Source organism: Erinaceus europaeus, chromosome 15, assembly GCF_950295315.1.
Source record: "Erinaceus europaeus chromosome 15, mEriEur2.1, whole genome shotgun sequence".
NCBI classification, from domain to species: Eukaryota; Metazoa; Chordata; class Mammalia; order Eulipotyphla; family Erinaceidae; genus Erinaceus; species Erinaceus europaeus.
The window spans coordinates 21,931,948-21,946,769 of NC_080176.1; the positions used below are offsets into that span (position 1 = coordinate 21,931,948).

Genomic DNA, 14,822 nt, shown 5'->3' on the forward strand with positions numbered 1-14,822 from the left:
CCGGGCTGTCCCCGCAAAGACAGCGGACTGTTCCTCGGTGGACAGCCTCCCAGCACTTTTCTTTTTAAGATTTTATTTTATTTTTTTAAAAAATATTTTATTTAGTTAATTTTAATGAGAAAGAGTAGATACAGAGGGAAAGGTAGTGAAAAAGAGACCAGAACACTGCTCAGTTTCGGCTTATGGTGGGGCTGGGGATTGAATCTGGGACCTTAGCGCCTCAGGCTTGAAAGGCCTTTTGAATAACCATTATGCTGTCTCCCCAGCCAATTTGTTTTATTTTCTAATTTAAAAAAATCTATTTATTGGATAGAGACAGCCAGAAATCGAGAAGGAAGGGGGAGATAGAGAGGGAGAGAGACAGAGAGACACCAGCATCCCTGCTTCACCACTTGCAAAGCTTTTCCCCTGTAGGTGGGGACCAGGGGCTCGAACCCGGGTTCTTGTGCACTGTAATATGTACACTCAACCAGGTGTGCCACCACCCGGCCCAGATTTTATTTATTTATTAGAAAGATAGGAAGAGAGAGAGAGAATCAGACATCACTCTGGTACATGTGTTGCCAAGGATTGAACTCGGGACCTCATGCTTGAGAGTCCAATGCTTCATCTCCGTGCCACCTCCTGGACACACACTTAAAAAAAAAATTGCTTATTTATTTACTTATTTTTTTAACCAGAGAAATACTTAGCTCTGGCTAGTGGTGGTGCAGGGAATTGAACTTGGGACTTTGGAGACTCAGGCATGACAGTCTCTCTTTTTTTTTTTAAATTTTATTATCTTTATTTATTGCATAGAGACAGTAGAAATCGAGAGGAAATGGGGAGATAGGGAGAGAGAGAGAGACACCTGCAGCCCTGCTTCACCACTCATGAAGCTTGCCCCCTGCAGGTAGGTACCAAGGACTTGAACCCGGGTCCTTGAGCACTGTGATGCTTAACCAGGTGTGCCACCACCCGCCCCCCTGCCCCCCGCATTTTCCCCATCTCTGCTTCTTTCTCTCCATGCCACTGGGTCAGCACAGCCATAGCTGTATTAACTGGGAATGGGGATTCCTGCAAAGCCAGTGCCCAAGGGCCCTGTGCTTAGCTTGCAGGTTTTGCCCTCCTGGCACCCAGGAGTCCACCCTCTGGGGGAGCTGCTGGCCGGGCAGAACCACACTGCAGAGCCCACTGCAGACAGACAGACACATGGTCCCAGGGGAGGGACCTGAGGCTCTCCATGTGGGACGGCGGGGCAGGACAAGCAGATGGGGCTGGGGCCAAAGAGACAGAGTGATGGGCTATCCACTCAGTTGTGACCACCCATCCTAAGCAGATCTACTGCTTGCCATATTTCTGTGGCCTTTCACAGCTTTGGAGAGCCTCCTATTTAATTAGTCTCCCAGGTCTTAGGAGACATTTTATTAAATTATTATTATGATGATGTATTATTTTAAACCAGAGCCTTGCTCAGCTCTGGCTGATGGAGAAGCTGGGGGTTGAACCTGGCACTCTGAAGCCTCAGGCAGAAGGGTCTTTTTGCACACTCACTGTGCTGTCTCCCCAGCCCCATTATTTATTATGTATGTATGTATGTATTTATTTATTTATTTTGCCCAGAGCCCTACTGAGCTCTGGCTGATGGTGGTGCTGGGGACTGAACATGGGACTCTGGAGCCTCAGGCAGGAGAGTTTGTTTGCAGACCCCCTGTGTTATCTCCCCAGTATTATTATTATTATTATTTATTGTTATTATTATTTTCCCCAGAACCCTGCTGAGCTCTGGCTGATGGTGGTGCTGGGGATTGAACCTGGGACTCTGGAGCCTCAGGCAGGGGAGTCTTTTGCAGAACCACTGTGCTGTCTCCCCCCACCCAACTTTATGGGTCTTAAAAAGCATCTTGGCCAAACCCTCCTTCACCAGGTGACCAAAATAGAGAGCAGCAGACGGCAGGGACTCCAGGTCGAGGTCCAGGTCGGCTGGACCCCTGAACTCCACGGCTACTGAGCGACAGATCCATGGAGAAATGACCCAGGCCAGGGGCAGCTGGCTTTGGCTTATTCTTGGCCTCCAGAAGGCCTGGGTTTGATGCCACACCACACAGGACACAGCTGGGAGATGGGAGAATAGTGCTCTTTGCTCCTTGCTAGGAAATAACATTTTTCAAAAACTTGTGACTTCATGCAGTTCAATGAATAGCTAGGCAGGCACTGAAGGCTTCTGGGGAGGGAGGAGGCTGAAGAAGCAGCTCAAGTGTGGAGAAGTCCACAGAATACGGGCCTGGGTGGCGGTGCTCCTGGTAGAGGGCACAGCTCACCGTGCTTGAGGACCCAGGTTCACGCCCCCTCTCTCTACCTACAGGGGGAAGGTTTGTCAGCGGTGAAGCAGGGCTGTGGTTGTCTAGATCTCCTGCCCCTCCCCCAACTTCTCTCTGTTCTACCAAAGAAAGGAAAGAAAAGAAGAAACAGGAATGACAAGGTCACCTAGGAACAGAGCCACGCTGGAGGTGTGAAGTCGGTCAAGCAGTGAAAGGAAAGGAGACTAGGAGGGGCCAGTGGTGGTGCACCACATTGAGCGCATATGTCACAATGCACAAGGACCTGGGTTTGAGTCCCCGGTCCCCACCTGCAGGAGGAAATCTACACGAGTGGTGAAGCAGGGCTGCAGGTGTCTCTCTGTCTCTCTTCCTCTCTATTCCACCCTTCCCTCTTGATTTCTGGCTGTCTCTATCCAATAAATAAATAAAGATAATAATTTAAAAAAAGGGAGATTAGGATCATGGACCTAGCCAACAGACTTTACCAATGGTGGATTTTATTTAACATAAAGAAGCCAAAAGATTTTTTTTTTTTTTGCCTCCAGGGTTATAGCTGGGGCTCAGTGCCTGCACTCTGAATCCACTGCTCCTGGAGGCCATTTTTTTCCTTTTTGTTACCCTTGTTGTTTTATCATTGTTGTGGTTATTATTATTGTTGTTGGATAAGACAGAGAGAAATAGAGAGAGAAGGGGAAGACAGAGAGGGGGAGAGAAAGACAAACATCTGCAGACCTGCTTCACCACTTGTGCAGTGACACCCCTTGTAGGTGGGCAGCCGGGGGCTCGAATCAGGATCCTTATGCCGGTCCTTGTGCTTTGTAGCGTGTGTGCTTAACCTGCTGCACTACCACCCGACCCCCAAGAAAAGAATTTTTAATTTTATTTTTAAAAATTTTTGTATTTATTTATTTTCCCTTTTGTTGCCCTTGTTTTTCATTGTTTTACAATTATTATTGTTGTTATTGATGTCATTGTTGTTAGATAGGACAGAGAGAAATGGAGAGAGGAGGGGAAGACAGAGAGGGGGAGAGAAAGACAGACACCTGCAGACCTGCTTCACCACCTGTGAAGCGACTCCCCTGCAGGTGGGGAGCCAGGGACTTGAACCAGGATCCTTAAGCTGGTCTTTGCACTTTGTGCCACCTGCTCTTAACCTGCTGCGCTACTGCCTGACTCCCATTTTAATTAATTTTTTTTATTGTCACCAGGGTCATCGCTGGGGCTGAGTGCCGGCGCTACGAATGTGCTGTTTCTGGAGGCCATCTTTCCCATTTTATTGGATAGGACAGAGATAAATTGAGAGAGGAGGGAGAGAGACAGAGAGACACCTGCAGACCTATTTTGCCGCTTGTGAAATGTCCCCCTGCAGGTGGGGAGTGGGGGACTTGAACCCGGGTCCTTCTACAGAGTGCTATGTGCACTCAACAGGGTGCACCACCGCCCAGCTGCCAAAGAAGCTCTTTTGAGGAGGTAAAATAGTTCACCGGGGCGGTGGACTGGCTTAGCCATGCATGTGTTCCGGATCTGAGCCTGCACCCACCACACTTGGGGTGTCTTGGATCCATGAAGAGCCCCTTTGTCTGTCTGACTGCCTGTCTGAAAAAGTCAGCCTGGAGTAGTGACGCCCAGTGACCAAAATAATTAATTGATAAAGCCTGTCATCTTTGCTAGATTCCTATGTGGGAGGTCAGCCCGCAGCCTGAGTGCGCCTGTGGGCCCTTCCCTGTGCACCTGTGCTGGCGGCCCCCCCAAGCAGCTCTGGGTACCAGGGGTCTGAGAAGTCACCCGGCTCTGCCTGGAGCACAGGGACCCCACTGCTCCGGGGTTTGACCTCCCACGGAGAGTCCAGGCACCTGCACAGGCTGCTGCCACAAGCCCCAGCTTTCTCGCCCCCAGCCTCAGCTGTACATCAGAGTTAGGCGTCATCCTCCTCTCAACAGCTGGAAGATCTTGGGATGTGACTGCACCTGCTGCCTGCCAGCTCAGCTCTGGTGTGCTTGAGTTGTCTTTCCCCCAGAGCCCTGCTCAGCTGTGGCTGACGGTGGTGTTGGGGGTAGAACCTGGGACCTCAAGAGTCTCAGGCAGGACAGTCTTGCAGACTTCTTGTGCTATCTCCTCTGCCACCTTCATCATCATCATCATCATATTATTAGTTGTTGCTGTCATTATTATTTTTTTCCCAGAGCCCTGCTCAGCTCTGGTGGTGCTGGGGGTTGAACCTGGGACCTCAGAGCCTCAGGCAGGAGAGTCTCTTTGCAGAATTATGATGCTGTCTCCCCAGCCCTATCAGCTCAGTTTTTTTTTTTTTTGCCTCCAGCATTATGACTGGGGTTCAGTGCCTGCACAACAAATCCACTGCTCCTGGTGGCCATCTTTTCCTATTTTTGTTGTTCTTGTTGTTATTATTGTTATTCTTGTCATTGAAGTTGTTGTTGACTAGGACAGAGAGAAATCGAGAGAGGAGGGGAAGACAGAGAGGGGGAGAGAAAGCCTGACACCTGCAGACGTGCTTCACCGCTTGTGAAGCGACCCCCCTGCAGGTGAGGAGCCGGGGGCTTGAACCTGGATCCTTATGCCGGTCCTTGTGCTTTGCGCTGTTTGTGCTTAACCTGCTGCACTACTGCCTGGCCCCCCCTCGGTTCAGTTTTTTAAAATTTTAAAAAAATATTTATTTATTTTCCCTTTTGTTGCCCTTGTTGCTTTTCATTGTTGTTGTAGTTATTATTGCTGTTTTTATTGATGTCGTCATTGTTGGACAGAGAGAAATGGAGAGAGGAGGAGAAGACAGAAAGGGAAGAGAAAGACAGACACCTGCAGACCTGCTTCACCTCCTGTGAAGCGACTCTCCTGCAGGTGGGGAGCCAGGGGCTCGAACCAGGATCCTTATGCCGGTCCTTGTGCTTTGCACCATGTGCACCTAACCTGCTGTGCTACTGCCCAACTCCTCTCAGTTCAGTTTTTATCTCAACTCTACCAGTAAGTCATTCTGGATAACCCTTCCATTCTCCAGCCCAGGCTGTGGCCGGGTCCTTTCTCCCCTCACACAGCCGTCCCAGCAGGGTGGGGGGGGGCACTGCTGGGGTCTGAGGGACCAGCCCCACCAGAGTGGACACCCGTGGCCACGGCGCCATCCCAGCCCGTGCCCTCATCCTCTGCCACCAGCCCAAGGCCTGGGTGGGTCGGTGCTGGCCGCCCTGCTGCCCGTGGCCTGAGGGGACACCTGTCCCCTGCTCTCTCGGGTCTGCATGGACCCTGTTTCAGGGCTCAGCTGTAGAGTACATGCTCATCAGGCCTGAGGACCCGGGTTCAATCCCCCACCACATGGGGTAACAGGCAGAGGGGCGGCTTCATGAGTGGTAGGGTGAAGCTGTTGGGTCTCCTCTTCTCTGCTCTCTCTTCCTCACTCTCTGCCGCCTTCTCCCTTTCCTTCCCTGGCTCCTTCTGTCTCTTCCCAATCTCCCCCTCCATCTTCCCTCTCCTCATCTCTCCTCTCTCACCACCTCTTCCCTCTCCTCGCCTCTCCCCTCCCTGTCTCTCCCCGTCCCTGTCTTTCCCTCCTCTCTCAGCATCTCTCCCCTTCTCTCCCCTCTCCCTCTCTCTTCCCTCTCCCCGTCTTTCCTCTCTCACCATATCTCCCCTCTTCCCATCTCTCCTTTCCCCTCTTCCCCCTCATTTGGATGATGGAAGGCACTTCTCCAATGTGACCCCTGACCATCTGTCTCTCTTCAGCAGCAGCTCCCTGGAGTCCCCTGCTCTGCTCAGGACAGTGGCTCTGGAAGACACTCAGGGTCAGGGGCTGGGAGGACAGGAGGGCTTTGGCTCCTGGCCTGACCCCTCCCGGGGGGTGCTCCCCCTTCGGTGCTTTTACAGCAACCCTGCCGCCTGGGTGAGTGGGGCTCCATCTGCGGGTGCTGTCCCGGGGGTGGGGGGATGGGTGCAGGGTGGGGCCTGGTTGGCTCTGAGGCTCTGAGAGTTGGGGAGGTGAGGTTCTGTGAGGAGTCCTGGTCCCCAGGCCTTGTCACCTCAGGCCAGACATCACCTGCACTCACACATAGGACTGGGGGCCTGAAGGCCACTTGCCTGGCTGGCCCTATTCCATGTGGGGATCCCCGGCTGCTGGGGCTCAGTCCTGCAGCCCCAGGCACACGGCAGGTGTGAGCGAGTGGCAGGCAGCTCATATGGCTGACAGGTGCGTGGGGGAGGGGACCAGGCCAGGGTGTCCCTGCCATCCTGGACACCAACACCTGAAGTTCCTCTCTCAACCACCAGGTGGCGCCAGTATCACACAACAGAGCTGGGGGTGCAGCCAGGAGGGGTGTGTGTGTCCTCGCCTGAGACTCAGGATGCACCTGCAGGATGCCACTTGAGCCCGAGACGTGGCCCCTCCCCAGGTGACAGCCTGCCCCTCCTGTCTCGCTGTGTTCTGGAAGCTTCCCTGCCTGGGAAGGAAGGGCTGGGCCCCTGCTGTGGGGAGCAGGCCTCACTCAGGTGTGGGGAGTTTCTGGGCTCCTGATGATCAGAAACGTCCACCTGCAGGGCTCTCCATCCAGGGACCTGGTCTGCTGTCCTCGGCCTCTGAGCCTGGGGCTCTCTCTTTGCGGCCACCACGGCCTAGCACCACTCGCCATGGCTCCGGCTCAGCACCCGCCTCCTCATCTGCAGGAGGGAGACACCCCTCCACCCCAGTGGGCGGCCTTTTTCATGGGTGCTCTTCTTCTGTGAGGGCTGGGGCTCCCTCCCCCCACAGGGCAGGGCAGGGCAGGGCAGGCAAGCGACGGGTGGAGGCAGAAGTGAGAGAGGTGGAGATGATGGAGGAGGTGATGGAGTTGGTGGACGTGATGGAAACTGAGATGGTGGAATTAGAGGTGATGGTGGCAGAGATGATGGTAGTGATGGAGACGGAGATGATGATGGGGCAGAGATGGTGATGGAGATGGAGGGGGAGGTGATGGAGGCAGAGATGATGGAGGAGGTGATTGAGGAGGTGATGGAAATGATGGAGGAGGTACTGGAGATGGTGGAGGTGATGGAGGCAGAGATCAGTTGGAGGCTCCCACAGCCAGGTCCACACATGCACCCTCCTCCCGACCAAGCCCCCCCAAGCAGAACCCCAGGAGGGTCGTGGGCCACTCTGCCCAGCCCTGCCCCTGCCTGACTCTCCTCTGCGCTGCCTGCCCGGGGACCCTCAGCTCTGCAGCCCCTGGGGCCCCTCAGCTCTGCAGCCCCTGGGGCCCCTCAGCTCTGCAGCCCCTGGGCCAGGTGTGTCCCGGTCCCCAAAGATGGGGCCCAGTCCTGCGGGAGGGCCCGGCGGGAGGGCTTGGAAGCATCGTGGGAGGGGCTCTGTGCAGCCACACCCAACCTGCTCATACATCGGCCCCTGGATGCAGGTGCACGTGGAGCCTTCTAGACTCCTGGTTGACCAAGGCACTGATGCCCACTGTGCTGGTCTGGGGGTACAGAGGTGGCGCTAGGGCCCGTGGGGCTGCTGCGAGTGGTCTGGGTGGGGCAGGACCGAGTGGGGGGGGGAGCAGAGGGGTGTGGCCTGGGCCTGGCTGTGCCGCCCCGCCCAACACTGTGAATCTGGGAAAGTGCTGGAGCAGCAGTTTCAGGGCATGTGTGTGTGGGGGTGAGTTATGGCTGCCACCAGCCGCCCTCCCTCCTGCATTGTTGTGGGCTGGGGAATGATTGATTACCCACTGGCTTAACAAAATGCAGTCTCCTTTATTCCTGCTGCAGCGATGGGGGCGGGTGCTTCTGGGGGGCAAGGGGCTCTGGGGGGCCAGGGAGACTCCTAGGAGTGCAAGGGGAGTTCTTGGGGGGCTATGGGGGATCCTGGGGGGATTCTGGAGTGTAAGGGGAGCTCCTGGGGGTACAGGGGGGACCCATGGGTGTCAAAGGGGCTCCTGAGGGTTCTGGGGAGGTAGGGGGCTTCTTAGGGTCCAAAGGGGGTCTTCGGGGGTCCAGAGGATCTCCTGGGAGACTAGTGGGGGCTCCAGGGGGTGCCTGGGCCTAGGTGGAGGAGGCCTGGAGGGAGGGAGGGAGGGGGGAGAGCTGAAAGCCAGCCCCTCAGATGTCCACAGGGCCCCCTGCACCCTGCAAATGGCAGCATGGGGCTGGCTATAGGGACACCCAGTGGTCTGTGGTGGCCTCCTGTGCAGACCCCTGTGCACACACGCTCCCCACATATGCCCAGACCTGCTAGTGTGTGCACACGGTCTGCTGCAGGGAGCCCTTCCTCCTCTAGAGGGCGCCAGAGACCCAGCTGCAGAAACTACACGCAGACACACAAATACACGTGTGTGCACACAGCCGCGCGCGCACACACACACATGTGCAAGCACACACACACACACACACACACACACACACACACACACACACACACACGTGCCTGCATGGCCAGCACAAGAGCAAGAGAGAGAGAAAAAGCCCCAGAAAAGCCGGTTCCCGCTGACCCAGCCTAAGTGCAGCTGTGAGCAGGGGATGGGTGCTCCATCCCCCACCCCTTAGGCTGCATCCCCCTTCCCCTTACAGACTCCTAGAGCAACTGCGGCTACAGAACAGAGCGCCCGCCCGGGGTCCCACCTGCCCTCCCCTCCCTTAGTGTCTGTCTGTCTGCTCTGAGCCTAGCGGTCATGAGGGCACTGAGCCCAGCAACTGTCCTGGTAGCAGAACAAACCCACCTGGACAGGCTGGGAGATGCCACCTGGCGTGACCGCCGGCTCAGGCCCTGTGCCCTGCTACTCTCACCTGGGTTGGGTCGGTCTCTGCACCTGCACCTCTCCCCCCCCAGAGAACTCTCTGCCCTTTTCTGTGTTTTTATTATTTTTTAATAATACCTTTCTTTAAAAAATATTATGGGGGGGGGTCAGGCAGTAGCGCAGTGGGTAAAGTGCACGTGGCGCAAAGCACAAGGACCGGAGTAAGGATCCCGGTTTGAGCTCCTGGCTCCCCACCTGTAGGGATCCCCACAAGCGATGAAGCAGGTCTGCAGGTGTCTATCTTTCTCTCCCCTCCTCATTCCATTTCTCGCTGTCCTATCCAACAACAACAATAATAACTAAAAAATATTTATTATTGAATAGACAGAAACTGAGAGGGGAGGGAGAGATAGACAGACACCTGAAGCCCTGCTTCACAGCTCCTGAAGCCTCTCCCTTGCATGTGGGGAGTGGGGGCTTGAACCTGGGTCCTCGTGCTGGAAAGGAAGGTGCACTGCCACCCAGTCATCCACCCGGCCCCCAGCCCCCCTTTTCTGCTGCAAACCCTGGAGGCCTTTGTGGGGGGAAGAAAGCTTGTGGAGGTGTGGCTATCCAGGACCCCGGTCCACAGCAGCTGGCACAGGAGGTGCCCACGGGTGTATCTGGGCTAGTGCGGTAGCCCCCACCCCAAGCTGTGCCCGGAGCAGGACACCTGGCTCTGCAGACATGCAGCTTAGCCAGTCGCCAGCAGCATGATGTGGATGGAAGCCCTGGGGGTGGTGCCCTCCTTGTGCACACATCCTCCAAGCAACCCCTGGGCAGGACAAGAGCCCAGAGTCCTTGACCGTCACCTGAGAAGGGTGAGCCCCACTGCAGAGGGACTGCCCCTCTCCACACTCCTGTGGGGACAGCCAGGGTGTCTGGGGGACTCAGGCTGAGGCCTAGCTGGCCACAACAGAGCTCCAGCCCATGTGAAAGGGAGCCAGACAGGCCTGTGCTCCGCAGGGCCACCAGTTGCCCTGGTTCCTTCTGTCTTCCTGCTCTTTGGCCCTCGGTGCAAAGCTTCCATCCCCAAGGTCACCTTGATGGTTGAGATGGCTGCCAGAGCTCCAGCTATCACATGTGTATTCTGGGCAGGAAAAGAACGGGACCTTCCAGCCACCTGCAAACAGGCAGCCTCCCATCTCATCCTGACCAGAGGCCCCTCCATCCATCTAACGGGTACTGTCAGCAATGACTCCCAGCAAATCAGGTGGGCACCAGGGCAGGGAGCTGAGGGCAGCGGTGCCCAGAAGCCGCCGGTGGTTGGACAGTAAAGATAAGGCCGCGGGTGCGAGGGGAACCGGCCTCTGCCGTTTGATAGCGTCCCGGCCTCCTCCTCTGGCTGTGCCATCCCGGCCCGGTGGCGCCGGCTCACAGCTGGCCCTCGTCCACCCACACGGTGCGGCGCTGCTCCTCCAGGATGCGTTCCTTCAGCAGGCGCGGCAGCTCCTCCAGGCTGCCCCAGGCGTCTGCCTCCACCGTGGCGTACAGGCAGGGTAGCTTCTCCAGCTCCCGCTCTCGCTGCCGGCACAGCCGTAAGAGCTCTTCTTCTGGCTCTGGACGCGCCAGCAGCTTCCTGGGGCACAGGGTGGGTGTGGGCACAGGGCGGACGGCATAGGCACAGGGTGTGGGCATGGGATGTCAGCTCGAGGACAGGCCAGACAGTATGGGCACAGGGCAGGTGGTGTGGGCGTGGGGTTGGGATGTGGGGGATGTGGGTGTGGGCGCAGGGCTGTGGCACAGGGTGAGGGGTGACCCTGTCCGGCCAGGCCTGACTCTCTGCCTATCTCTGCCACCCATTCACCTACTCACCCATCTTCCCACCCACTCACCCGCCCACCTGCCCAGTCACCCACCCAACCACTCACCTACTCACCCACCCGCCTACTTGCCCACTCACCCACCCACCTGCCCACTTACCCACTCACTCACCAACCTACTTGCTCACCTGCCCACCCGACCACCTACCCACAGGTTCCCGAGAGTCAGGGGAGGGGAGAGGGGCCACACTGCCCAGGCCCCTGAAGGGCCCCTGGTGGGCCCCGCGCTCCCAGCCCATACTCCACCCCTCCGGCCTCTAGTTCCCAGCCAGAGGGAAGCCACGACACCAGGCCCATTCTCAAACCCAGGGCCTCACGCCTGGTGAGGTGTGTGCTCTACCAGGTGTGCCGTCCCTGCAGCTTTGGGGGCCAAGATGGCAGAGTGCACGCAGGGATGATGGGGCCGAGGAGGAGGAGACCCCCCTCCCTGCGTGTTGGGGGATGTCAGGGGCCCTGAACCCCAGTGAGCCCGACTTCCTCTCCACCAAGCCAAGTCTGACCCACCTGAGACCCCAGCAGGCCCCCACAGTGAACGAGCCAGGCTGGCTTTCAGAACCTGCCATTCCACCTTCTCAGAACCTCGCCATCCTTCCAGGCCCACACACCCCATCCCGGCCTCGTGGACCCTGGATTGTTCTGGTGATCCCCTCCCACCTGGGGAGCTGGGGGGTGGGGGGCCCTGAGGGGGGCGCTAGGGGCCTGGGAGTAGGGCTGGGAGTCTAGGAGGGGAGCTGGGGGGGGAGCTGGGGTCCCTAGAGGGGTCTTGGTAGCCAGGGAGGGGAGCTGGGGGCCTGAGGGTCTGGGGTCCCAGGGGTGCTGGGGGAGATCTGGGGGCCCGGGGGGAACCGGGGGTTTAGGGGGAGCTACCTGAACCTCTTGATGTTCTTCTCAGACACGCGGATGAAAAGTACAATGGGGTAGATTCCCGCCTGGATCAGGTGGCTCGTGCAGCCAATGCCAGCCTCCAGCAGGCAGTGCTTGTTCTGGGGGTGCAGGGGGGTCAGGTGCCCGGGTGGGGGCCAGCACCTGGGGCGGGGGGTGGGGGAGGGCCATCCCAGCACCCAGGTGTGGTCACAGGTGCAGGATGGGGCAGGGTTGCTGTCGTGGGGGGGTCTCTGCGGGGCCTGCTCCCCGCCCCAGGCCCCTCTGCACATGGGTCACCCCAGAATGTTGCAGGGGGCCTTCCTGTGGGGTCCATGCTGCCCAATAGGGCAGAGGCAGAGGGCAGGAAGGGGCGCCCCCCACCTTGGCGGCCACGGCCTCGATGTTGGCAGGCGCCACGCACTCGAAGGTGTTGGGGTTCTTCTCCCGTGAGCAGATGATGGTCTCCGTCTTCTGCCTCCGCAGGAATTCCTCGCGGGTGACCACGTCTGTGGGCACGGGCCTGAGTGCCGCAACCCCCAGACCATGGGCAGAGCTGGTCCCAGGGCAGGCCCCCACCCTGGGGCCCACAGAGCGGCTGGGGATTCGGGGACACGGCTGCTCAGGAAGGTGCCCCACTCACAACCACACTCTGCCCAGCACCCAGTGTCCAGTATCCATCCATCACCCACCATCCATCCACCCATCATCCAACATCCATCACCCACCATCCATCTATCCACCATCCATCCATCCACCATCCATCCACCCATCCATCCATCCATCATTCACCATCCACCATCCATTCAGCCATCCATCCACCATCCATCCACCCATCATCCACCCATCCATCACCCACCAACCATCCACCCATCATCCAACATCCATCACCCACCATCCATCTATCCACCATCCATCCATCTGCCATCCATCCACCCATCCATCCATCCATCCATCATTCACCATCCACCATCCACCATCCATTCAGCCATCCATCCACCATCCATCCACCCATCATCCACCCATCCATCACCCACCAACCATCCACCCATCATCCAACATCCATCACCCACCATCCATCTATCCACCATCCATCCATCTGCCATCCATCCACCCATCCATCCATCCATCCATCATTCACCATTCACCATCCATTCAGCCATCCATCCACCGTCCACCACCCACCCACCCACCACCTGGAAGCAGTCCTGGGGAGGCTCAGCTCAGCCAGGGCACCGGGACCCAGATTCAGGGCAGCCCCTGTGCCCACAGCCAGACAAGGAGATCAGCAGGGCAAGGGCTGCTCAGGCAAGGGAATGTCACTCGGCCGAGAGAGGGGAGGGGCCCCAGGCGTTGCTGCCCACCTGGCTTGCACATGGTGAACTCCATGGCGCCACCTGAGTTGAGCACCTTCTGCACGAGCGCCTTGGCCAGCAGGCTGGGTGTGAAGAGCACGGGCCGGCGGCGGGTGCAGTGCACGGCACGCACCAGGCTGTAGGGCACCAGGCTCAGGTTCCTGCCCGGCTCGCCCTCTGGCTCTGGCTCTGCAAGGACAGCATGGGGTCGGCTTGGGACAGCTGCTGCACACCTGCATGGCCCGTCTGGAAGGTTCTCGGCGTCCCGGGGCCATACAGTCAAGGACTGCTCGCAGGGGACGGCCCCTCTGGCTAGTGCTGCCGTCCGGGCTTTAGGTGGGACGACATGTTCGGGAGGCCCGTTAACCACTGCCCGCAGCAGCTGCCTGCTAACCCCCAGGCCCCTGTGGGCCTGACCCCCCCCCCCCCCAGGGCAGTACCTTCCTGCTGGGCCAGGCTACCCCGCGGGCTCGTGGTCACCATGCGCACCCGCTCACTGCTGTTCATGCGTTTGTACTTGTTCTCGGCTCTGCTGACAAACTGGGGGCGCAGCCGGTCAGTCCCCCACCCGCCCGAACCCCACCTTGGGGGTCCCTGCAGGTCCCTGAGGACCTCCCTCAGGCTGCTGCCTGGCAGTGGGGCGGGATTTCCCATCCCTTCCTGGCTCCCCAGCCTCCTGGGGGCGCCCTGGAGAAGGACCCCATCGTGCTCAGGGTTCACCCTGCCTCCTGGCCTGCTGGGCCCCACACACAACTCAGGGCGGTCGCTGTGCTGTCTCCCCACAGGGCCTGGTTCTCGGTGGGCAGTGTTGTGGCCACAGCTGCCCTTGGGGTGTCACCACTCGCTCTCCCTGACCTTGTCCTGGCCCCGGGCACCCGGCATAGTGCCCCCACACCCCTGGGCACCCCTTGTCAGTGGGGGGCCGGCTCGTGCTGTGTGCGGTGATTGCTGCCTGGGGTCTTGGATGGGATGGGTCAGGGACGGGTCAGCAGACGCTCGCGGTGGCCCTGGGGACACCCGAGGCTCTGCTCAGATACACACATGGACCCATCGGCTCCCTCTTCCCTGGGTTCCTGGATGCTCAGAGACCACCTGCCATACTGGCCTGCCTGTCTGGACGGCCTGCAGACCTTACCTGGAGGAGCTGGCCGAACAGGAAGCTAGCCCTTGAGAGGCGGGGGCTGACCCGGGGGTCGCTGGTGGACACCGGTGGCTCCTCGGGCTGCAGTGTGTTCTGAAATCAGTATGTCCGGTCAGAGCTGGCTGGACAGGACTCAGGAGCACAAAGAGGCTGCTGAGCACCAGCCAGGTAGCCTCAAATCCCCTCTGTGCTAGAGTCATGGGATCAGAGCATGCCAGGCCAGGTGCGGCCTCCCCTCAACCTCACAGCCCAGCATCCCAGGGAGACCCTTGTCTCCCACCTGCCACCTGAAGGCCCCAGGAGCTGGAGGGGCGGCCTACCCGGAGCGTCCGCAGGGTATGGTGGGCACTGTCGGCCTCCTCCCGGCTGCCCCGGTGCATCAGACGCTGCAGCTTGACCAGGAGCAGCTGCTGGGCCCTGGGGGGGGGGGTGTCAGAGGCTGAGGGGGAGCAAAGCCATGTGGGGAGAGCTCTGGGCTGGGTGGCCAGCGGGCAGAGCATAGCAGGCCCGAGGCCCTGGGCTCCGTCCCTGTAACATGGGGGGGCTCTGTGGGAGGGTGCTTTGGGGGCCCAGTGATGCCTTGCTCTCTCTCTCTCTCACAG

General features: G+C 58.6%; 1 protein-coding gene across 2 annotated transcripts in view; it reads right to left on the reverse strand.

Moving 5' to 3' along the window:
* Positions 1-8,211: 8,211 nt before the first annotated feature.
* Positions 8,212-14,822, reverse strand: part of CARD11 (caspase recruitment domain family member 11) — a 58,343-nt gene continuing 51,732 nt past the window's right edge. Inside the window, exons 19-25 of one of the 2 annotated variants that reach the window (XM_007525061.2) lie at positions 14,541-14,637; positions 14,215-14,313; positions 13,520-13,619; positions 13,089-13,268; positions 12,109-12,233; positions 11,731-11,846; positions 8,212-10,619 (exon numbers count right to left, since the gene is read on the reverse strand). In XM_007525061.2, the coding sequence (XP_007525123.2) occupies positions 10,415-10,619; positions 11,731-11,846; positions 12,109-12,233; positions 13,089-13,268; positions 13,520-13,619; positions 14,215-14,313; positions 14,541-14,637 (922 nt within the window). In that variant the 3' untranslated portion in view covers positions 8,212-10,414. Of the gene's footprint in view, positions 10,620-11,730; positions 11,847-12,108; positions 12,248-13,088; positions 13,269-13,519; positions 13,620-14,214; positions 14,314-14,540; positions 14,638-14,822 lie in introns of both variants that reach the window. The other variant, XR_009545006.1, reaches the window with a different exon arrangement.